Source organism: Felis catus, chromosome A1 (genome assembly GCF_018350175.1).
Source record: "Felis catus isolate Fca126 chromosome A1, F.catus_Fca126_mat1.0, whole genome shotgun sequence".
Taxonomy (NCBI): Eukaryota; Metazoa; Chordata; class Mammalia; order Carnivora; family Felidae; genus Felis; species Felis catus.
In genome coordinates, this window is record NC_058368.1 from 132,546,061 (window position 1) to 132,567,253 (window position 21,193).

Consider the following 21,193-nt stretch of genomic DNA (forward strand, 5'->3'; position numbering starts at 1 on the left):
TTTCCTGATTCCTTTTTCCTTTTTCAATGTGAATTTCAGAATGTTAGATTTTTGTCTTTTTCTAGTGAAAAAACCATGTCACTCTCAGCTTGTTCATTAAATAGGTCATTTTACGTATTAGCATTATATACTTCAACTTTCACCTTCCAATGAATAATTTCTGCTTTCATCTATGAAAATGACAATGAGTTTGTTTTTGTTTTTTAAATTTATGCCACCATACTGCCTACAAATTACAGCATAAGGATCTTGCCAAAAAAGACTATCCTACCGCACAGCTCAGGCACATTTTACATATAAAGACAAAAATGTGGGGTGCCTGGGTGGCCCAGGCAGTTGAGTGCCTGACTTCAGGTCGGGTCATGATCTCAGTTTGTGAGTTCGAGCCTACCAGGCCTCGCTGTGCAGCCCGCTTCAGATCCTCTGTTTCCCTCTCTCTATGCCCCATCCCACTCACGCTCTCTCAAAAAAATGAATGAACGTTTAAAAAAAAAGATAAAGATGAACGAAGTGAAGCTCTAACATATTAAACTCTGTACTGTAATAAAATTGAATTATATCAGACTTTAGTATATTTTTGAGATTTTAAGGCAACTAAGGGTAACAAAGATAGATACAGCAATAATATCCATTCTAATTACAACTTACTGACTCAAGTTAATTCACAAAATTATCTTTAGGAATTCTCTACTTAGATAAAGCACAAATCAATAAATGCTCAACCATACAACATGCCTAACAGGGCTCCCTCTGTATCTCAGATACGCCATGTACCTTCAGAATAACTTCACTGATATATAAAGGTCAGATGAATCAAAAGCCACCAACACTGATTGATAATATACTTGTAAGCAGAAATATATCATTTGTTGTCATCTAAACCCAACATTAGGTGCCTATTATCCAAGATCTTAAAAGAACTTCAGATATTATCTGGTATAGTAGTTCTCAACTCTAGCTGCACATTAAAATCAATTCTGGAATTGTAAAAAAATATACTTATGTCAGGTTAATCAGAACTGGAGGAGGAAGTGTGCATAACTAGGGTATTTTTTTTTAATCCTGTTATTCTAATATGTAACCAGTAATGAGAAATACCAATAACTGAGATTATAATAATCCTGAAAGTCTTCTACAAACGACTGAGATCAGTTCTCCCTTCCAAATCTTTCCATGACTATATAGTGAAGGGGAAACGTGAATCCCACGTATTTCAATTGATGTTTTAGCAAATGCATTTTGAAGCACTCAAGCATGGTAGAATTTCAAACCTCAAACCATAGGCAATTGGTATACCTTAACGTTATTGCCCAACCATGCTGCTGCTGGGAGACTTCTCAAGTGTTGAAAGACTGTACTACCAAGAGAGGAGGGGGCAGATCAACCACTAATACACACCTAGAATTAGTGTGATGATGAAAACCAGACTTTAAAGGCAGTCAACCCTGGCTCACTGTGTTAACCCAAACCTGAGTTTCCTCACCTGCAAAACGGTAATGATCATATACTTCATAGGTAGATTATTAACGAGCTACAATACTTAACATAGTACCTAGCGATAATAATGGTTCAGTTTAGTAAAAATAAGCTAATGCCTGTTGAACTTAACCAAAAGCAGAGGATCTAGGGAAAAGACCGGCCGAAGTCAGTCTCACAGGCCCATACGATCATCTTCACAAATTTACCCATCGGCGATGTCAAGTAAAGAACTGGTATTAACAGAAGACCAGGCAACTTCACGCCCGCAAAGAGAAAAGATCGCGGAGTGGGGAACAAGGCATGTAAAGCCGAGAGGGACGCAAAGGCCGCGCATCCTGCCCGAAGACGGCCGGGGCGCCGCCGCCAGAACTCAGGGATAAACCGAAGGGAGGCCGAAGGTGGAGAACGGAGCACGCAAAGTCCCTCACCTTCACCACGGCCGTACCCCGGCTGCCCTGACGGCCACTGTCTAGTCCCGCTCCAGGCTTGTTTACAACCAGGGTAGCCATCCTAGGAGGAGCGGTGCCGCAGGAGCAGCCGTCACCGCCTTCAACTAAGGGGCGGGGTAGGACCATCTACCCAGAGGCCTCGGCGCTCGCCGCTACCGCACAGGCGCAGTACGACGCCGGGCACGGCTGGGTTGACCTCAGAGCTCCTCCTCCTGTCAGTCCCTAGCTCTTGGGAAGCCGTTCCCTGTGTATGAACGCTTTGATGTTTTTATTGCTGTTATTTAGGAGACTGAAGTATGGAAGGAATAAAATTAAAGAAAGAAAAAAGAAAGCATAAAACAAGAAGTAAAATTTTGGAGTGAAACTCCTGTTTTAGAAACGATCGCTTCCTAATTGCAGAATAGACGTGAGGACTTCGGGAGACTACATCTCCCTGCATGCAGTGCGGTTTTTGTTTAAACTACAAATCCCAGGATGCCACACTAGGTTTTTTTGTGTTTTTTTTTTTTTTTCCCCCTCTACTCCGCCATGTAGTTATCTGTGGGGCTATGTACTGTCAGCGAGGAGTGGTTTCTGGAAGACGTTATGTGTGATTTGTGGCTGGAAAACAGAAGTATTTTATGTATAAATCGCTAAGAAATAAGAGATGGCTTTGGTGAAAAGAAGCCGTTGAGTCCCTAAAGGACGTCGTAAGAAGAGAATTTAAGGCACTACCAGCAGAAACTGTTGGGAGTGCATTCGATCTTCCCGAACGTACGCTTTACTGTTTTCTTCCGGGCTGCTTTGAACCTACCCAGCTGCCGTAGGCAGTGGGTCGAAAGTGCCGTTCAAAATGGAAGTGAATCCCCCCAAACAGGAGCACCTGCTGGCCCTGAAAGGTAAACTTTCACGAACCTGACTGCGTTTAGTCTGTTTTCTGTTCTCTCGCTAGTTCTCGAAGCCTTTGCCACCTAGGCCTGGTCCCGGGGATGTAGGCCTCGTCCTTCGTAAACACCATTAGTTCCTGCATTCTTGCTGTGTCCTTCGGCGCCGAGAGGAAGGAAGCAGTTTTTCTTCTTTGCTTTTTAAGTTTGAGAGACTTATGTTGCATTCCTCTAGAATGTAATAGATACCCGATAAATCACTCGTTGTGTTATATGCTGTTTGCAGTAACCAGACCGGTTTTAGTCAGAGAAGTTAACGTCCCTAGAGCCCTGTGAGCCAAGATGATGTACAGTAGGCATCTCCGGTGATTTTTCCTCGTCTCTTATGTCTTTGTGTAGCACTGACGAAGTTACCAGTCTTCAGTTTGATCAGCAAAATTAGTCTAGTTTTAGCAGTGCCAAGGGTTTTGAGACACATAGTACAACAACGTATAATTTAGATTTGCTATAGCTTATTGCAGTTTACTTCAAAGTAGTGTGGATGTGGGAAAATTGATGTCAGCTTTCGTTTTCTGTACACAGCAGAAAATTTGGAGTAAGTTTGATGGTGTAATTGTATTATTATTTAGGGAAAACGAACAGGGCAGAGTTTTCTGGAATTACTGTTTTCTGAAAACCTTTTATTTAAAATGCTTTCAGCTTTATTTCATCTGTTTTCTACTTCCCCAAACGCACTTCTTATTTCTTGGATGCTCTACTGTGTGGTTTCCAATAACTTCTTGAACTGAGCTGAGAAGAGATTGGATAGACATTTGAATTCAGTTGAATTTCGCTTACCTTCTTTTGGCATCCATTTTGACGGACCATTATCTTGTACACAGTTATGATGTAGGCATTAAACATTCCAGAAGCTCAGCCGTCTCATTTGTAACATAAAATCATATACTGATAGCTCGGTTTAATAAATCTGTCTCTGACTATAGAGCTGAAAAACAACAATATTAATATAGATATATGACCTGTAAGCTGAGCCTGAGCAAATGAGTTACACTGAGATGGGTTCTTTCTGGAGAAAAAGGAAAAGAAACTGTCATGTTCTTTCTTAATCCCATATCAAGTATGTAAATAGATATTAATATCTTTCAGAAATTTAAGAAACTTTCAAGATTTTAACAAGTCTAATTGTACTGATTGTTGGATGCCAAGTGTACCAACTTATATGATCATTTAAGTTCACTTTCTTATATATGTAAAAAAATGAGCTGTCACAACTTCATCATCCTCAGAGTACAACATTGAATATTTTCAAACAAAAATAATTCTCAATGCAGTATCTTAAAGTGTGAAAGTGTAAAGAAAAGGAAAGAAAAAAATAAAAGCATTATTGTTCTAAAAATATGCTATGTTTAGGGGAGGCTGGGTGGCTCAGTCAGTTAAGCTTCCGACTTTAGCTCAGGTCATGATCTCCAGGTCTCTGATTTCGAGCCCTGCGTCCGGCTCTGTGCTGACAGCTCTGAGCTGTCAGCACAGAGCCTGGAGCCTGCTTCAGATTCTGCGTCTCCCTCTCTCTCTCTGCCCCTCCCCTGCTCACACTGTGTCTCTCTCACTCTTAAAAATGAATAAATGTTAAAAAAAAAAAAAAATTAAGGGGGCGTCTGGGTGGCGCAGTCCGTTAAGCAGCCGACTTCAGCCAGGTCACGATCTCGCGGTCCGTGAGTTCGAGCCCCGCGTCGGGCTCTGGGCTGATGGCTCAGAGCCTGGAGCCTGTTTCCGATTCTGTGTCTCCCTCTCTCTCTGCCCCTCCCCCGTTCATGCTCTGTCTCTCTCTGTCCCAAAAAATAAAAAACGTTGAAAAAAAAATTTAAAAAAAAATTAAGAATATGCTATGTTTAGGGGCGCTTGGGTGGCTCAGTCGTTTAAGCGACCAACTTCGGTTAAGTCATGATCTCATGGTTCGAGTCCCACATGGGGCTCTGTGGTGACAACTCGGAGCCTGGAGCCTGCTTCGGATTCTTTGTCTCCCTCTCTCGACCCCTCTCCTGGTCACAATCTGTCTCACTCTCTCTCAAAAATAAACATAAAAAAAAAAAAAAGTATGCTATGTCTAGATTCATGTTAAGAATTATGGGTGTTAAGGATCACAGTCATTTATGAATTTAAGTTGTCAAATCAGTTAGTGGACATTAACAGGCAAAAAGAATCATGATGAAATTAATTACTTCTGACTCTTCAAAATTGGTGATCAAATGAGTATTATGACACCATGACAGGAGTCCCCACTTATGGCCATTCTGGTAATGGGAGAACCCCTTCAAGGAGTTCTCTAATGATTTGGGGAGAACCTCTCATTTTTTTCCTACAGTAATTAGGATTTGAAAGAGCTTGCATTGTGGCTCATGCAACTTTGGAAGCCTAACTGTATGCTAGAACTTACTATCAGTGACCCAATTTGGGACAGCTTGAAGACTTCTTTGTTCTAAAAGGAAAAAAATATATATTAAGGTCTAGCCTTCTTGTTCCTCCTCTGAATTGGAATTCAGAAGCCATGGTACTAATGTCTTGATAGTGTGAAAGTGCCCCGTTTATACTAAGGACGCTTTTTAACAAGACCAGTTCCCAGCCTAGTTAAAATGCAAAATTTAACTATTTTCATGTTATTGGTGCTTAGTATTGGGGATGAAAATCGTTAAGTAGAGTATCTATGTATTTGGTAGAATTCATATCATTTTAAAGTATAAAATCTATTTTTTTCAATGCATCAAAAATCACAATGATTTTCATTTTCCTCAATTAATGTCTCAAAGTTTTAAGTATTATTACATTTTTGTTCTCTTCAAATGAATAAAATATCCTAGGAATCACTAATTTACCCTTTGTTTCTGCTATAGTCTTAAGATTATTACCTAATATATTAATGACAATACTTATAAATATTTACATGTTGATCTAAATGTGTTGACTACTAGCAGTTTGAGGCTTACCAGGCATTTAATCCAGATCCCTTATTTTGGTGAGACAGAGGGTTTCCAATTTTGTGGATTCCATTCACATTTACCAACAACACTTGGTAAAATATCATATTGGGATTGGTTTTTGTTTTTTCTTTTCTCCCTATTTGTGTGTAGGTTATCCCTACCATATCTTATTCTTTGCAATACTTCCACTTTAGGTCCTGATTCCCTCTGATTTGGAAAGAAAGTCTTGTAATTATAAATTACATTCTAGCGCTGAGGAGCACATCTAAGAAATTTTCTCTTCATTAAGAGTGACTGGATTACTGCAGAATGACTACAGAAGTAATATTACATTATCGACCATATGAGAATGATCCCACACAACTGTCAAAAATTGCAGAGAAAGCACTTCAAGACTTTCCTACACGTCCACTATCAAGATTTATTCCTTGGTTTTCTCATGATGGGTCCAAACTTCCACTCAAACCTAAAAGATCACCACCTGTGATTTCTGAAGAGGCAGCTGAAGATGTGAAACTGTACTTAACCATTTCAGAACATGATGTTAAATCACAGAGTTACGATTGCACAATAGATCTTTTGGAATTTCAACCTAATTTAAAAAAAGAAAAGCACTTAATCCAGTCATACACACTGAATGAACAGACTAATTCTGGAAATCTAGATAAGCAGTCAGAAAAGGGAAGACAGCATAAGAAGAGGTTTTGGAGTGTTTCACTTCCCAATAGTAATTGCACTGAAAATATTTTTCCTTTGTCTAAAAAATTGCAAGATAGTTTAAAGGCACTGAATTTGCATTCACTTTATAGGGCAAGATGGACTATAGAGCACACTATTTGTAACAACCAAACTCTGGAAGACATTTGGGCAAAACTCAATCAAATTATCAGGCACAATGAACTTCCATCTTGTAATGCTACAATTCAGAGACACTTAGACCAAATATGGGTGTTCTGTGATATTATGTACTGTGAATATGTGGGAAATCTTCTTAAAGGTAGATTAGCTCTTACTGGGAAAATGAATTTATGTGTACGTAAATATGGTGTTATTTTTAGTATGTAATGAATTCCACTGATTGTGAAAGAGAAGAATATCCTGAATGAACTGTGATCTGAAATCAATAAATTTTTATGAGTTTTTAAATTTTTGATGACTTAATTTTTTTATTTGACCCTTCAGTCATATAGCCTATTCATTCTTAATATTGTAAAAAATTGTGTGGTAATATGTATAGTTTGTTCCCTAGAAGTAAATGACTATCAGGTGAGTTCCTAGGCATGTCTGTTAACTCAAGAACAATGTATACAGGAAGGTGAATCTATGACAGCATTTGATAAAATACTAATAGCATTTACTCTAAGAAATGGTAGCAGTACCATAATTTTATTTTTCCCTGACAAGTTGTCTAGCTTTAGATAAATGTTAACTCAAATTCAATGGAAAAAAGTGGACTATCATATGAATTTAACTTCTTTTGCCAACTTAGCAAATGACTAAAGACCGTTTTTCTTGAGAATTTCTAAGATGAGCTCCTGCATAATGATTAACTTTAATATAATGTGCTCAGAATGCCCAGCATTTCACTTCACAAACTTGAAATCATTCAGGGACTAGATAGGCAAGACTGTAGAATATGGTTAAGGACTCTGAACTATAAGAAGATTCTAATTTAATTTTTTTTAAGTTCTTTCCAAGCAAAATGTATATATACAAGTTGAACTTGGCCCAGTTCATTAGTTTGTAACCTCAAGCCTATCTTTTTCATAATTTATTGAAAATTTCTAAGTTATTTATAAGATAATAGATGAAACCCGAATTTCATAAGTAAATCAAGGGTCTGTGTGAGTTCCAATGAGGATGGCTCTATACATGACACTATTTGCTGTGTACAGTGAATATTTGACTTGGCACTGGGCTGAAAGTCACATACTCTTTTTGGCCTCCTCAATTTTTGACTAAGAACCTGATCTAACATTCAGAGCTGAATATAAGACTATCACTTAATTACCTTTTTTTCCTTTAGCTGGTTTGTTTTGTTTTTTAAATTCCACCTAGGAGTTCCTCTGACAGTTTTTTTAACGTTTATTTATTTATGAGAGAGAGAGAGAGAGAGAGAGAGAGAGAGAGTGTGAGAGAACATAAGCAAGGGAGGGGCAGAAAGAGAGGGAGACACAGAATCCAAAGCAGGCTCCAGGCTCTGAGCTGTCAATGCAGAGTTTGAAGTGGGGCTCGAACCCACAACCATGAGATCATGGCCTGAGCCAAAGTCAGATGTTTAACCAACTGAGCCACCCAGGCACTCCGTCTGCCAGTTTGTTTGTTTTTTAAGCCTTGCTTTTATTGGTATTTGCTCTTTTCCAGCCAACATTATGTGTAATTTTTGAGGTTCATTAATTTGTTATAAGACAGGAAATATTGCATTTTAAGTCTGTATTTGATAGGGGCATACTTTGGATCTTCCTTCAAATAATGAGATAGTTTTATATTACTAACAGGGCTTTCCCAGTTTGTGTTTAAAAATCTGCATTATATTGAACTGTGCTTTATAGTAGTTTTCTTTGAGTCCATAAAATGATAGTGTTTCTTACCCACTGCTATCCCCACCTCCACCCTTGCTGATTTTTACCCTCTTTGAAAATATGAAGAAAACATATTTTTAAAAGGTTTCTTTTTTTAAATTTTTATTTATTTTTGATAGGGAGAGCATGTGGGCAAGTTAGGGAGGGGCAGAGAAAGGGGCACAGAGATCTGGAGCGGGCTGTGTGCTGTCTGCAGACAGCCAGATATGGGGCTCGCTCTCAGGAGCTGTGAGATGATGACCTGAACCAAAGTCGGACACTTAACTCGCTGAGCCACTCGGGATCCTGAAGAAAATATATTTTTAATACCAGTTTGGGAACTTTTTATTTTTAATAGAGGGTTGTTTTTTACCAACCGCCTTATTGTCTCATACCATAAAAATCATAGAATCAGCAAAAACTAGCCTCAATAAGACTTTGATACACAATGGAAATTTGAGCATATAATAAGCAAATAAGTTGGCTACATGTTTGGGTGAACTCAAAGACACTTTCTATAAGTTTTTTTTTTTTTTTCTCTTTAATGTTTATTTTTGAGAGAGAGACAGAATTGGAAGCAGCTCCAGGCTCTGAGGTGTCAGCACAAAGCCTGATGCGGGGCTTGAACTCACGGACCGAGAGATCATGCCTTGAGCCAAAGTTGGACGCTTAACTGACTGAGCCACCCAGAAGCCCCTATAATTTTTAACTTAAATTCCAATTAGTTACCATACATGTAATATTAGTTTCAGGTGTACGAAAGAGTGGTTCAATACTTCCATACAATACCTAGTGCTCAATACAACAGGTGCACTCCTTCATCCTTTTCATGTATTTAACCCATGCTCCCACCCACCTCCTCTCTAGTAACCATTAATTTGTTCTCTATACAGGTCTGTTTTGTGGTTTGTCTCTTTTTTTTCCTTTTGCTTGTTTGTTTTGTTTTTTAAATTCCACATATGAGTGAAATCATGTGTTTTCAAGGACACTTTTAAAAAAGTGTATTTTGATTTGAGAGTGTATTTTGTCTTAAGATTTAGCTTCTTCTGAAATGAAAAAAAAAATGGGGAATAAAGACCACTTGGTGTTAAAAGTGAGCTTAGAGTGTAGCCTGGGTGGCTTAGTTGGTTAAGTGTTTGACTTCAGCTCAGGTCATGATCTCATGGCTTGTGGGTTTGAGCCAGCAGTCGGGCTCTGTGCTGATGGTATGGAGCCTGTTTGGGATTCTCTCTTCCCCTCTCTCTGTCCTTCCTCCAGTTGTGCTTTCTCTCTCAAAATAAATAAATGAATAAATGTAAAAAGTGAGCTTAGAGTGTTAGATATTTAGATTGTGAAAAACTGTATATATCATTTTTACACCCCTTTTATATCCCCTTCAGGTTGTGCATAATTTAAATCTGCTTTCCTAATTAAAAATGAACTGAAGAGCTTTCCCCATGAGATCAGGAATACGACAGGAATATCCACTGTCACCATTGTTGATTAACATAGTGTTGGAAATCCTAGCATCAGCAGACAGCAAAATGAAGTAAAAGGCATCCAAATTGTCGAAGAAGAAGTCAAACTTATACTTTTTGCAGATGACATGATACTCTACATGGAAAACCCAAAGACCCCACCAAAAAGCCGCTAGAACTGATACATGAATTCAGCAAAGTTGCAGGTTACAAAATCAATGTACAGAAAATTGGTTGCATTTCTATACACCAATAATAAAGCAACAGAAAGAGAAATCAAGAAATCGATCCCATTTGCAATGGCACAAAGAACCATAGAATACCTAGGAATAAACCTAACCAAAGATGTTAAAGATCTGTATGCTGAAAACTATAGAAAACTTATGAAAGAAATTGAAGAAGACATAAAGAAATGGAAAAACTTTTCTTACTCATGAATTGGAAGAACAAATATTGTTAAAATGTCAGTAGTACCCAAAGCAATCTACAGTGCAGTCCCAATCAAAATTGTACCAGCATTCTCCGACCTAGAACAGACAATCCTAAAATTTGTATGGAACTACAAAAGACCCTAAATAGCCGAAAAATGAAGTAGAAAGTTAGAAACAGCTACCCGAACGCTTCCCATGCCAGGTCAATGATCTTTACCTGTTAAATATTCTGCTTGATATATAGTCCTGTTTTGAATTCCCATAAGATGTTTCTGGTAAGGCCTTACATTCTGGGTTTATGACCCTAAGCTTATAATTAATCATACAGAGAATTATTTTTTAATGTTTATTTATTTTTGTTGAGAGAGCAAGAAAGCAGGAGAGGGGCAGAGAGAGAGAGAGAGAGAGAGAAGGAATCCCAAGCAGGCTCTGTGCAGCACAGATGTGGAGCTCTGTCTCATAAACCCTGAGATTTTGACCTAAACCAAAACCAACAGTCCTCTAATCAACTGAGCCACCCAATGCCCCCAGATAATTATTTTTGAATCAAGTGAATTTACCTGAGCTCAAATCTAATTCTGCCACCTGATAGGTAGTCTTTTTTAAAAATTTATAAACATATATGTGTGTGTATATGTATATATATATATATATATATGTATGTGTGTATATATATATGTATATATACAAATATGTATGTGTATATATATATATATATATATATGTATACATATATATATTTTGAGAGCACATGAGGAAGAGGGAGAGGGAGAATCTTAAGCAGGTTCCAGCCCAGGGTGGAGCCTGATGCAGGACTCCATCTCAGGACCTTGAGCGGAAATCAAATGTTCAATGCTTAACTGAGGCACCCAGGTGCCCCTATATAATCTTTTATAGGCAAATTATCCTCTGGAAGCATTATTCTTATGTATAAAAGGTGGACAGTGGTACAAAATTTGTAGTCCTGAGACTTGAATGTGTGATATTTAGCACAGTCTAGCACTAGTAAATGCTCATTAAATATTAGCTCTGCAGGTGATTTCAGAAATTTTAAGGTTCACATCTGTTGCCTATATCAGCAGCTATCTATTTATATTATGATTTTACTTTTATTTTATTTTATTTTATTTTATTTTATTTTATTTATTTATTTAATGTTTATTGATTTTTGACACAGAGAGAGACAGACCATGAACAGGGGTGGGTCAGAGAGAGAGAGGGAGACACAGAATATGAAACAGGCTCCAGGCTCTGAGCTGTCAGCACAGAGCCTGATGCGGGGCTCGAACCCACGAACTGCGAGATCATGACCTGAGCCAAAGTCATATGCCTAACCGACTGAGCCACCCAGGCGCCCCACTTTATTTTATTTTTAATTTTATTTTGTTTTTACCTTACTTAAGTAAGCTCTACACCCAGCATGGGGCTTGAACTTAGAACCCTGAGACCAAGAGCTACATGTTCTACCAACTGAGCCAGCCAGGCACCTCTCAAAAGCCATCTATTTAAAATAACGTTGTTTAGTGCCCTTGGTTCATGAAAATTACATCTTCAAAATACCATTTACTTGAGGATTTGGATGAGTTGCTAATTCTTTCATTTGGCAAAGATCTATTGAATATACTAGGTGCCAGAACCTATGTCAAGCAACAAAGCCACAAAACTAAACATAATACATAAGAGCCTAAACCTCATGGACTTTGGATCATAGTGTTGTAAATAAGTACATTTATCAGTCCATGATGAATACAAGGAGCTATGAAAGAAGTAGGTGAGCTGTTATTTCTTTTTTGAAAAGATGATGTTTAAGCTGAGACCAAGATGAGAAAGGTGTTAAATTTAATATGAATGATATAACTAGTTAGTAGTTAGGTGATACATGTTTACATATGCTAATGAATACCACTTATACTGTGAATAACCATTTAGGTCAATAGTCTAAAGTTTTGGGGGTTTGATTTGAATGAACGTTTTTTTTTTAGAGTTTGTTTATTTTGAAAGAGAGAGAGAGACAGAGAGGGAGCATGAGCAGGGGAGGGGCAGAAGGAAAGAGAAAATCTCAAGCAGGCTCTGCACTGTCAATGCAGAGCCTGACAGGGGGCTTGAACCCACAAACCATGAGATAGATCATGACCAGAGCCAAAACTAAGAGTTGGACACTTAACCAACTGAGTCACTTAGGTACCCCTGCATTTTCTGAAATATTTTACAAGTTTGTATGATTTTTAATGTTATATTTTGGTCTTTATTTTGATGTGATCAAATGTCAGTCATTAGAAATAATTGAAAAAGATTTTCAGTAGTTAGCATGTTTCAGTAGTTTCAATAGTTAGGATGTCCTATCCACACTAAACTAAATTACATAAATTTTCCCTTTTTGTGCTTAATTTTTGCCTGTTAACTATTTGATATGTAGGCATTTTACTTGATATTTGAAATGAATTTGTATATTAATTTTTTAAATTCTTTCTAGATAGCTAAACAGTTCTAGCAGTTTATAATGTTGATTTCTTTGGCTGCATCCTAATCTTTTTTTTTTAAACTAATATATCTGTATAGTCTTACATTAATAAACCAATTAATTGATTTTAGACTTAAATGTTTTAATATATGGTAAATCCAGTTCTTCCTCATTTTTTCCCATTAATTTCCTTAGCTTATTTTTACTTGTTTTTCTAAACTTAGACACATTCTTTTATGTCCCAAGAACAAATCTTAGTTTTAATTGGAATTTTAAAGAGCTATAGGTTAAGTGATACCTTTGTAATTTCTGTATAGAAAAATATTACTTACAGGTCCACTTATTGAACTTCCAGTGGCCAGTGATTAGAACTGAGAGAGAAAGCTCACAAAGATTCTTTTGGTGTAAAATTATGGTTTGATGTTCAAAATGGTGCATCAAAACTTTTTTCTCTGTAAGGCTGATATTTTGTTCACAGTGAAGTCACTCAGGATATTTTTTAAAGTCTTGTTCTCATATACCTTAAGCTTTAAAATTCCTTTCTTTTCCACTTTTTCTATTATGTGGTATATTACATTTACAGTTTTATAATGAGGTTGTAAATAAATCATGTAAGATTTTTTGTTATAAATTACTATTTTAGTAATATTTAATAATAGTTTAGTGTTATTTGGGGAAGTACATAATATTTAGGAAGCTTTTAGGTTATATTTGATGTTAGTATAGAATTGAAATATACTCTCAACTTGGGAATACTGGCCCAAAGCAATATTAATATTTTTCTTTCTTCTTTTTTTTTTTTAATTCACAGTGATGCGGTTAACTAAACCTACTTTATTCACCAATATTCCAGTAACATGTGAAGAAAAGGACTTACCTGGTATGCTTTGTTCTGTTTGCACCTAGGGAAAAGTTGCAGCCTGGACTGCCTGTATTACCTAGCAATAAGCATAGTCTTGCCAGTCTCATGCTCTTTGCTGCATTCTTTATTGTCTGGTTTTATATGATGTGAGTGGTGGCTTTCTAAGTGGTAGGTCTCACTCATAATTTCTTAGCCAAGAGACTGTTGCTATCCTATGGCAACAAGAGGAGTATATTCATAGTCATGATATTAAAATTTTATTTATCCTCAAATGTTCCATCAACATGTGTATTAGCATTCCCTTTATTTAAAATTATTGGAGTTATCTATATTTTATATTTCATGACCTTCATTTTCCTTTGTTTCTGAAGTGTTCATTCTCTGTGAAAGTAGAATTTTTTGGCACACATTTGTTGTAGTGAAGGTTACAAACTAAATTTTTTTTAATTAAATATTTCTCCCAGCTATTACTTTAATGGAAGTAAAACTCACAACATAGATGTTAGAATTTTCTGTTTTTCTCTTTCTATAGGAGATCTCTTTAACCAACTCATGAGAGATGATCCTTCAACCGTAAATGGTGCAGAAATTTTAATGTTGGGAGAAATGTTGACTTTACCACAGAATTTTGGGTAAGAATGATAACATTGACATAAAGCATGCAACAGTACTTCAAAGCCATTACAAATTATGTTTTCATAAAATAACTATGGAATGGAAAAATACTCCTGTACATTTAAGTGGTGTAAAAAAAAAAAAAAAAAGTTTTACCAAAATTATACTATATGATTCGGGGCAGTTTTTATTTAAAAAAAAAGAAAGAAAGAAAAGAAACCTACCAAAATATGAATAGGGGTTTCTAGGATGATAAAATTTTAACTTTCTTCTTTAGATCTTACTGTATTTTTTAATGACCATGTATTCCTTTTATTTTAACTGACTTAATCTAAATGTCTTTCAGAAGCAACTTTTTGTTCACTTACACAGCTCTTTCCCAGCATAAGTTATCAGACATATCTTTTTATTAGGAACTCTCAATTTTTATTCCTTCTTACTGCTAGCTCTTCTCTTATTCTAGTTTATTAATGAGGTAGAAGCTTCTGGTTTCACTGTGTTTGCAACTGAGAGTATTTAAGACCACATGGAATTTTTCAGGTTTTTAAAAAAAGGTATACAGAATGTGACTAGTGTCTTGAAAGCTTGGAAATATATTTATATAAAAAATTCATGTAAAATATTTTTGTATTTTTTTTGTAATACATATTTATAAACATGTATTTTTATAAAATATACTTCAATAAAAGCATAAGGTAAATCCAGTAATCATTATTTGTATTAGAACAACCTAGAAAAATAAAACAAATTGGTAAAAAATACTGATACCAATTACTTGGGTCTCCTCTAGATTCAGGGAATAAGTTATTTCAAAAATTGTCTTTTTCTAGCCTCTTAAGTAATTAGTCAAAAGACCTTTAACATGGATCTGATTTTAGTGGCTTATATCTGAGGAAACTGGCTGTGCAGTAGTTGAGGGCTAGATATATATCATGTTTTATAGAATAAGTCAGTATTTTGAATTGTACTGGGTAATGAATGAGCTGTCTAAGGTACACAAAGGAATGCTGAAGTGGTATTTCAACTGATCTCTATCCTTTAGTAAATTCTTCTCCATTTAAAGTTCTCAGTGGTGTTCAAGTAGAATATTTGTGTTAAAACTCGAATGCATTTCTGCCTAAAAGTTTATTTTATTTCACAGGAATATATTTTTGGGAGAGACCTTTTCCAGTTATATCAGCGTTCATAATGATAGCAATCAAGTTGTTAAAGATATATTAGTAAAAGTAAGTGGCATTCTTGTTTGGGATATATATTTTTTTTAGCTTGTTAATTTCTATTCTTATGTTTCTGAAACTTCATTAAAATGCATTTGATCCTGGGGGCGCCTGGGTGGCGCAGTCGGTTAAGCGTCCGACTTCAGCCAGGTCACGATCTCGCGGTCCGTGGGTTCGAGCCCCGTGTCGGGCTCTGGGCTGATGGCTCGGAGCCTGGAGCCTGCTTCCAGTTCTGTGTCTCCCTCTCTCTCTGCCCCTCCCCCGTTCATGCTCTGTCTCTCTCTGTCTCAAAAATAAATAAACGTTAAAAAAAAAAAATTAAAAAAAATGCATTTGATACTGGACTTGTTAATTGTCATTAACAACAAGCATTAACTGAACTGCTAAAGCTTTAAGATACTATGCTAAGCACAGAATCATTTTTCCTTGTCCTCCAAGGTTTGATAGTGCTTTTTGGCTTGTATCTTAGTTGTGGTGTCTGTATCCCTATCCCTGTTTTGTTACTGTTTCCATTTGCCTGAAGTGCTTTTGTCCATCTTTTTAATTTTAGCCTTTAGCAATTATTTTTATTTATGTCTCTTTTATACAACATATAGCTGGGTCATTGTGAGCTGTATGGGATTTTTTATTAGATGAATTAAGTGCACTCACATGTATGTATAAGTTTATGTGCTTGATTTCCAATATGTCACATTATTTTCTATTTAAATATTAAGTGTATTATATTCTAACTGCTATGGGTTTTTTCTTCACACAATGTGTTTTCATTATTTTCAAATAATTTTTGTATATAGGAAGGTTTTTATTTTTGTTTTAGTTTTTGCCTTTATATTTATGCCTTTTATGATATTTCCCCTTACCTGTTTCTTACTTAACTGCTTACTGTAAAGCTTTTAGTCTTTAATATCCTTTATCTCTTACCTATTGCTCATACCACTTTCCTTTTTCCCTTTCTCATCTCTTCCCATTTTTATTTGCATATTGATTGGACAGAGATTTCTCAAGTAGATTGCTCAGGACATGCTTGTGGGTATAATATTCTCTGAGCCTTTACATGTTCAAAAATGGTTCTATACTTGGGGTGCCTGGGTAGCTCAGTTGGCTAAGCATCTGACTTTGCTCAGGTCATGATCTCACAGTTTGTGAGTTCGAGCCCCACGTCGGGCTCTGTGCTGATGGCTTGGAGCCTGGAGCCTGGAGCCTGCTTCAGATTCTGTGTCTCCCTCTCTCTGCCCCTCACCCACTCACACTCTGTCTCGTTCTCTCAAAACTAAATAAACATTAAAAAAAATAATTAAAAAATGGTTCTATACTTGAAGGACAGTTTGGCTGGATATAAAATCCTTTGTTTACATTTTCTTTGTGTTTTCTGAAAATGCTACTCCTTTGTTACTTAGCTATATATGTTGTGGGGTTTTTTCTCTTTTTAAATGTTTATTTTTATTTTTGAGAGAAAGTGTGAGCGGGGGTGGGGCAGAGAGAGAGAGGGAGACAAAGGATCCCAACCAGGCTCTACACTGACAGCAACAAGCCCAATTCAGGGCTCAAACTCACAAACCACAAGATCATGACCTGAGCCAAAGTCAGACACTCAGCTGAGCCACCCAGGTACCCCTGTATATGTTATTTTTGAGGGGACTAATGCCAGTCTAATTTTTTTGCTTTTTAAGTTATTTGATAATTTTTTCCTGGTGGCCCTGGGGATTTTTTTTTTCTGTATGTTTTAGAATTGGTCTTTTGATATAATATCTCTGATACCAAGTGGACTCTTTCAAAATGTAGATTTAGATCTGTTATTGCTAGAAAGTTTTCATGGATTATATTTTAATAGTTTTATTCCATTATTTCCTTTGGCATATCACATTTTTAATATGATTTGTATCTTTTCTATCTTTATCTTTCCTGAATTCAATCAATTATTTACATTCTTCTCTAAAAAAAAATTTAGCCCCACACTAAAGCAACAACAGTAACAAAACAACAAACCAAAAAATGTTTAGCCTTAGTTTTAAAATTTCTCATTTCTGGAGTGCCTGGGTGGCTCAGCCAGTTAAGCAGCCAACTCTTGATTTTGGCTCAGGTCATAATGTCACAGTTGTGAGTTCAAGCCCTGCATTAAGCTTTGTGCTCACAGTGTGGAGCCTGCTTCCAATTCTCTGTCTCCCTCAATCTTCCCCTCCCCACTCTCAAAAATAAATAAACATTAAAAAACTTTTAAAGTTCTCATTCCAGGTGTTTTTTCATATTTCAAAAATTTTTTGAGAGTATTTAATTCACTTTGAGTGTTTTACAGTTTTCTTCTGCTTCACTATTGGTTTTGTGCGGCATTTTTTATCAGTGAATTATTTCATTTCTTATCTTTCTTCTTTTTACAATATTTTTGTATAGATGAAGACAATTGGTGGCTTTTGATTCTGTGAAATGCAGTTTGGTTGCTTTGATATTCCTTATTCAAAAACACCCTCTTAAAGCAGTGGGAGCAAAGTATGGTTTCTTTATCGGGTAGATTTTGGTAGAGTAAGAAAGGGTTGTGTGTTCTCACATTTTCGCTTTTCATATGAATTGTAGTGTCCTAAATTTTTCTTCCTCACTGCACAGTTTCCAAAAAGCGTCTCTCTTTTTTTAACTCTTTTTCTCCTGAAGTGTTTTCTTGCCAAGAGTGTCTCTTCACAAACATGGTTAAGACCCTTTCCTGAAGACTGTACTCTCATCTTCCAGAAATGCTATTTATTTCTCAGTACTTTCACACTTAGAATAGACTTTGTCTTTCTGGAAATGGTTTAGATCATCTCTACTCTTCTCTCTATTCTTAGCTGTCTCTTCAGCTCAACTTTTCCTGGACTTTTCTTAATCTTTGCAAAGGCTCATGGCAAGAGTATGAGAAACAGCTTGTAAAAATTTGGTATGTGTATACTTATAGGTAATTTGAAGTTTGGACTTTTGCTGCCTTCTGATTATACGAACACAAGGTTTAATATAGATTTATTTGCTTTTGTTGTGTGTTTTGTTTCTGTTTTGAGGATGACTTGAGAAGTTCACAATTACACTGCTGCTATTACCTCAGCTACCCAGAAATCTACCCTCAAAGGTTTAACTTTTTTTTAAGGTTATTCATTTATTTTTGAGAGAGAGAGAGAGAGAGAGCATGAGCAGGGGAGGGGCAGAGAGAGAGGGAGAAAATCCAAAGCAGGCTCCACACTGTCAGCAAAGAGCCCCACTCAGTGTGGGGCTGGAATTTACAGACTGTGAAATTGTGAGCTGAGCCAAAGTCAGATGCTTAACTGACTGAGCCACCCAGGTGCCTCAAAGCTTTAATTTTGTATAGCTCTTCAATTTTGGAATCCTGGAAAAGAGACTGTGAATCTGTACTTTTTTTATTCTTTTACTATCAGCTTAGTGTTGTTTTTGAGAATAAATATGCTTATAATAATCTACCATGTTTAACTAGAAACCACTAGGGTTTTTTGTTTTTGTTTTTGTTTTTTTTGGGGGGGGGGCAAGTGAGTAAGGGGCAAAGAGAGAGAGAGAAAGGGAGAGAGAGAAGCAGGCCTCATCTCAAGCAGGACTTGAACTCAGGAACCCTGAGATCATGACCTGAGCCGAAGTCAGATGCTTGACCAACTGAGCCATAAGTTTTTTGGGTTTTTTTTAAATGTTTATCTTGAGAGAGAGAAAGCATGTGCATGAGTGGAGGAGGGAGAGAGAGAATCCCACAGAGCCCGACGTGGGCCTTAATCCCACAAACCGTGAGTGAGATCATGACTTGAGCCAAAATCAAAAGTCACATGCCTAACTGACTGAGTCACCCAGGCACCCCTATTTGTTTGGTTTTTAATTGATAAAAAAAAAATTCCGTGTCTGAAAACTTTAGCATGTTACATAAAAAAAATAGTGTTCTATAACCAAAACCATGTACTTAGTATGCTGTAAACGAAAAATAATAGATAACCCTTATGGTCTATACCAGTCGTTTATTAATATCATGTGGAGGGCTTGTTAAAATGCTGATTGCTGAGGCTTATTCCCAGAGCTTCTGATGTGATCAGCTGAAATGGTGCCCAAGAATTTCTATTTCTAATGTGTTCCAGGTACATTCCTAGTTGCTAGAGTTACAGCAGGAAACAGACAAGGCCTCTATTCTCTTGAAGCTTATTCTAGATCTTTGAAATTTTTTTCTCTCTTCCTGAATATAAATCCCTTAATTATACCAAACTCTTTCTTTTTTTTTTTAATTAAAAAAAAATTTTTTTTACTGTTTATTTTTGAGAGAGGGAGAGAGTGTGTGAACGGGGGGGGGGGGGGGGGGGGGGGGGGAGCAGAGAGAGGGAGACAGAGGATCCAAAGCGAGCTCTGTGCTGACAGCAAGGAGCCCCATGCAGGGCTCAAACCCATGAATCATAGATCATGACCTGAGCTGAAGTTGAATGTTTAACCAATTGAGCCAACCACACATGCCCCCCAAACTCTTTCTTAATGGCCTCTGAAGACTTACCTGAAATGCTTCCTTCTCTCCTCACCTTCCCCTTGGCCTGTTCAAATTCTACTCATCCAAAAACGAATTTGCAGCATAGAGCCTATCCTGCATTTTAAATTGTATTCTCCTACCCCAAGCCAGCCTTCCATTTCTTCTATTATTTTCCCCAAACATTTCAATTCATCAGGGGCAGGGATTTGGGTCTGTTTTGTTTACTGATGTTTCTCCAGCTCCTGGAGAAGTCTTGGCAGAGAGAATAAGGAAATAAATGTTTGGTGCAGCACTGTTTATAATAGTGAAAAAGGAGAAAGATAAAAATGTTCAGCCATATATAAATTAATACTGTTATTATTATGATTAATGTTTACAAAATGACACACAGGAAAACATATTGGACAGAAAGTCCATGAGTTTGGCTGTTTCTTTTTTTTCCCCTTCTCTGATTTCTAAAATGTTTAAGAAATTTTTAATCTCACCCCCATTACTTATTAGTTGTATAACCTTGGGGAAGTTGTTACTTCTCTGTGCCTTGGAGGAATAGTGGGACTAGTAGGAATAGTACAACTATTAGGAATATAGGAATAGGAATAGCACGATTACCTACTTTAGGATTGTGACTATTGAGTGATAATGTGCTTAGAGCAAGGCCTTGCACATGGAAGGTACCCAATAAATTTTTGTACTACTATTATATAACTGAATATAATGACCAAAGACATACCACTAATAAGTATCCCACTTCAAAGTGCCTAGCATTAAGAACGTTAGATTAGAATTAACTGTAGAAAATCTGTTAGTTTTTTTTTTTTTAAAGAAACAGAAACTTGGAATCCTAGCTTTTATGTAAAAACCTCCCCAATCCCCATGGCCGAACGTGATCTTCACTTTCTCTGAATTTTTCTTAACATTTCCTTCAACGTGTTATCATAACTTCATTCAGTGTTTAACAGATATTTCTTAATTGCCTACCATGATGTCAGGCATCAGGTTGTAGTAGTGAGCAACGGAAGATAGAGGTTCCTGCCTTCACAGACCTTACATTTCTGGTAGGGTAGGCAGAAACAGGGATACAAAATCATGTAAATAAGGTAACTATAGATTGTAGTAAATGTTACAAGGGAAGTTAAGTTTGATTGTGACAAAGTAAGTGAGATTAAGGGAGCATGCCATTTATGACAGAGTGAGAAGTGTTCAAAAAGAAAGAAAAAGGGGAACAAAATAGAAAGCAACTGGGTGTTTAGAGAAGGTAGTCCTTTCAAAAAAGGACTCAAAGGCTTTTGATGACTTTAATGCTGATCTCTAGTTGTACAGATAACATCTAATATTGTTTTGAATAGTTATTTTTATTT

General features: G+C 36.6%; 3 protein-coding genes across 10 annotated transcripts in view; 2 read left to right on the forward strand and 1 right to left on the reverse strand.

Annotated features, from left to right (window-relative positions):
- Positions 1-2,063, reverse strand: part of TRIM23 (tripartite motif containing 23) — a 36,032-nt gene extending 33,969 nt beyond the window's left edge. For both annotated transcript variants that reach the window (XM_006927759.5, XM_019834938.3), the window contains exon 1: positions 1,908-2,063. In XM_006927759.5, the coding sequence (XP_006927821.3) occupies positions 1,908-2,054 (147 nt within the window). In that variant the 5' untranslated portion in view covers positions 2,055-2,063. The remainder of the gene's footprint in view (positions 1-1,907) is intronic.
- Positions 2,064-2,666: 603 nt separating this feature from the next.
- The window catches only part of TRAPPC13 (trafficking protein particle complex subunit 13), a 36,179-nt gene continuing 17,652 nt past the window's right edge, over positions 2,667-21,193 (forward strand). For 4 of the 6 annotated variants that reach the window (XM_003981020.6, XM_011284034.4, XM_003981019.6 and 1 more), the window contains exons 1-4: positions 2,667-2,806; positions 13,488-13,556; positions 14,071-14,170; positions 15,295-15,379. In XM_003981020.6, the coding sequence (XP_003981069.2) occupies positions 2,761-2,806; positions 13,488-13,556; positions 14,071-14,170; positions 15,295-15,379 (300 nt within the window). In that variant the 5' untranslated portion in view covers positions 2,667-2,760. Of the gene's footprint in view, positions 2,807-10,272; positions 10,418-11,958; positions 11,987-13,487; positions 13,557-14,070; positions 14,171-15,294; positions 15,380-21,193 lie in introns of those variants that run through there. The other 2 variants (XM_045061370.1, XM_045061360.1) reach the window with 2 other exon arrangements.
- SHLD3 (shieldin complex subunit 3) lies at positions 2,670-6,912 on the forward strand. Of its 2 annotated transcripts, none has more exons than XM_045061409.1 (2): positions 2,670-2,806; positions 5,961-6,912. In XM_045061409.1, the coding sequence occupies exon 2, from the start codon at positions 6,076-6,078 to the stop codon at positions 6,829-6,831; it is 756 nt and encodes a 251-aa protein (XP_044917344.1). In that variant the 5' UTR covers positions 2,670-2,806; positions 5,961-6,075; the 3' UTR covers positions 6,832-6,912. The 2 variants fall into 2 exon arrangements, with proteins under 2 accessions (XP_044917344.1, XP_044917346.1); XM_045061411.1 differs by lacking the exon at positions 2,670-2,806 and adding an exon at positions 2,813-3,908.

Excerpts from the sequence above, each read along its gene's own strand:
- SHLD3 (XM_045061409.1), top strand. The coding sequence starts at position 6,076 with ATGACTACAGAAGTAATATTACATTATCGACCATATGAGAATGATCCC.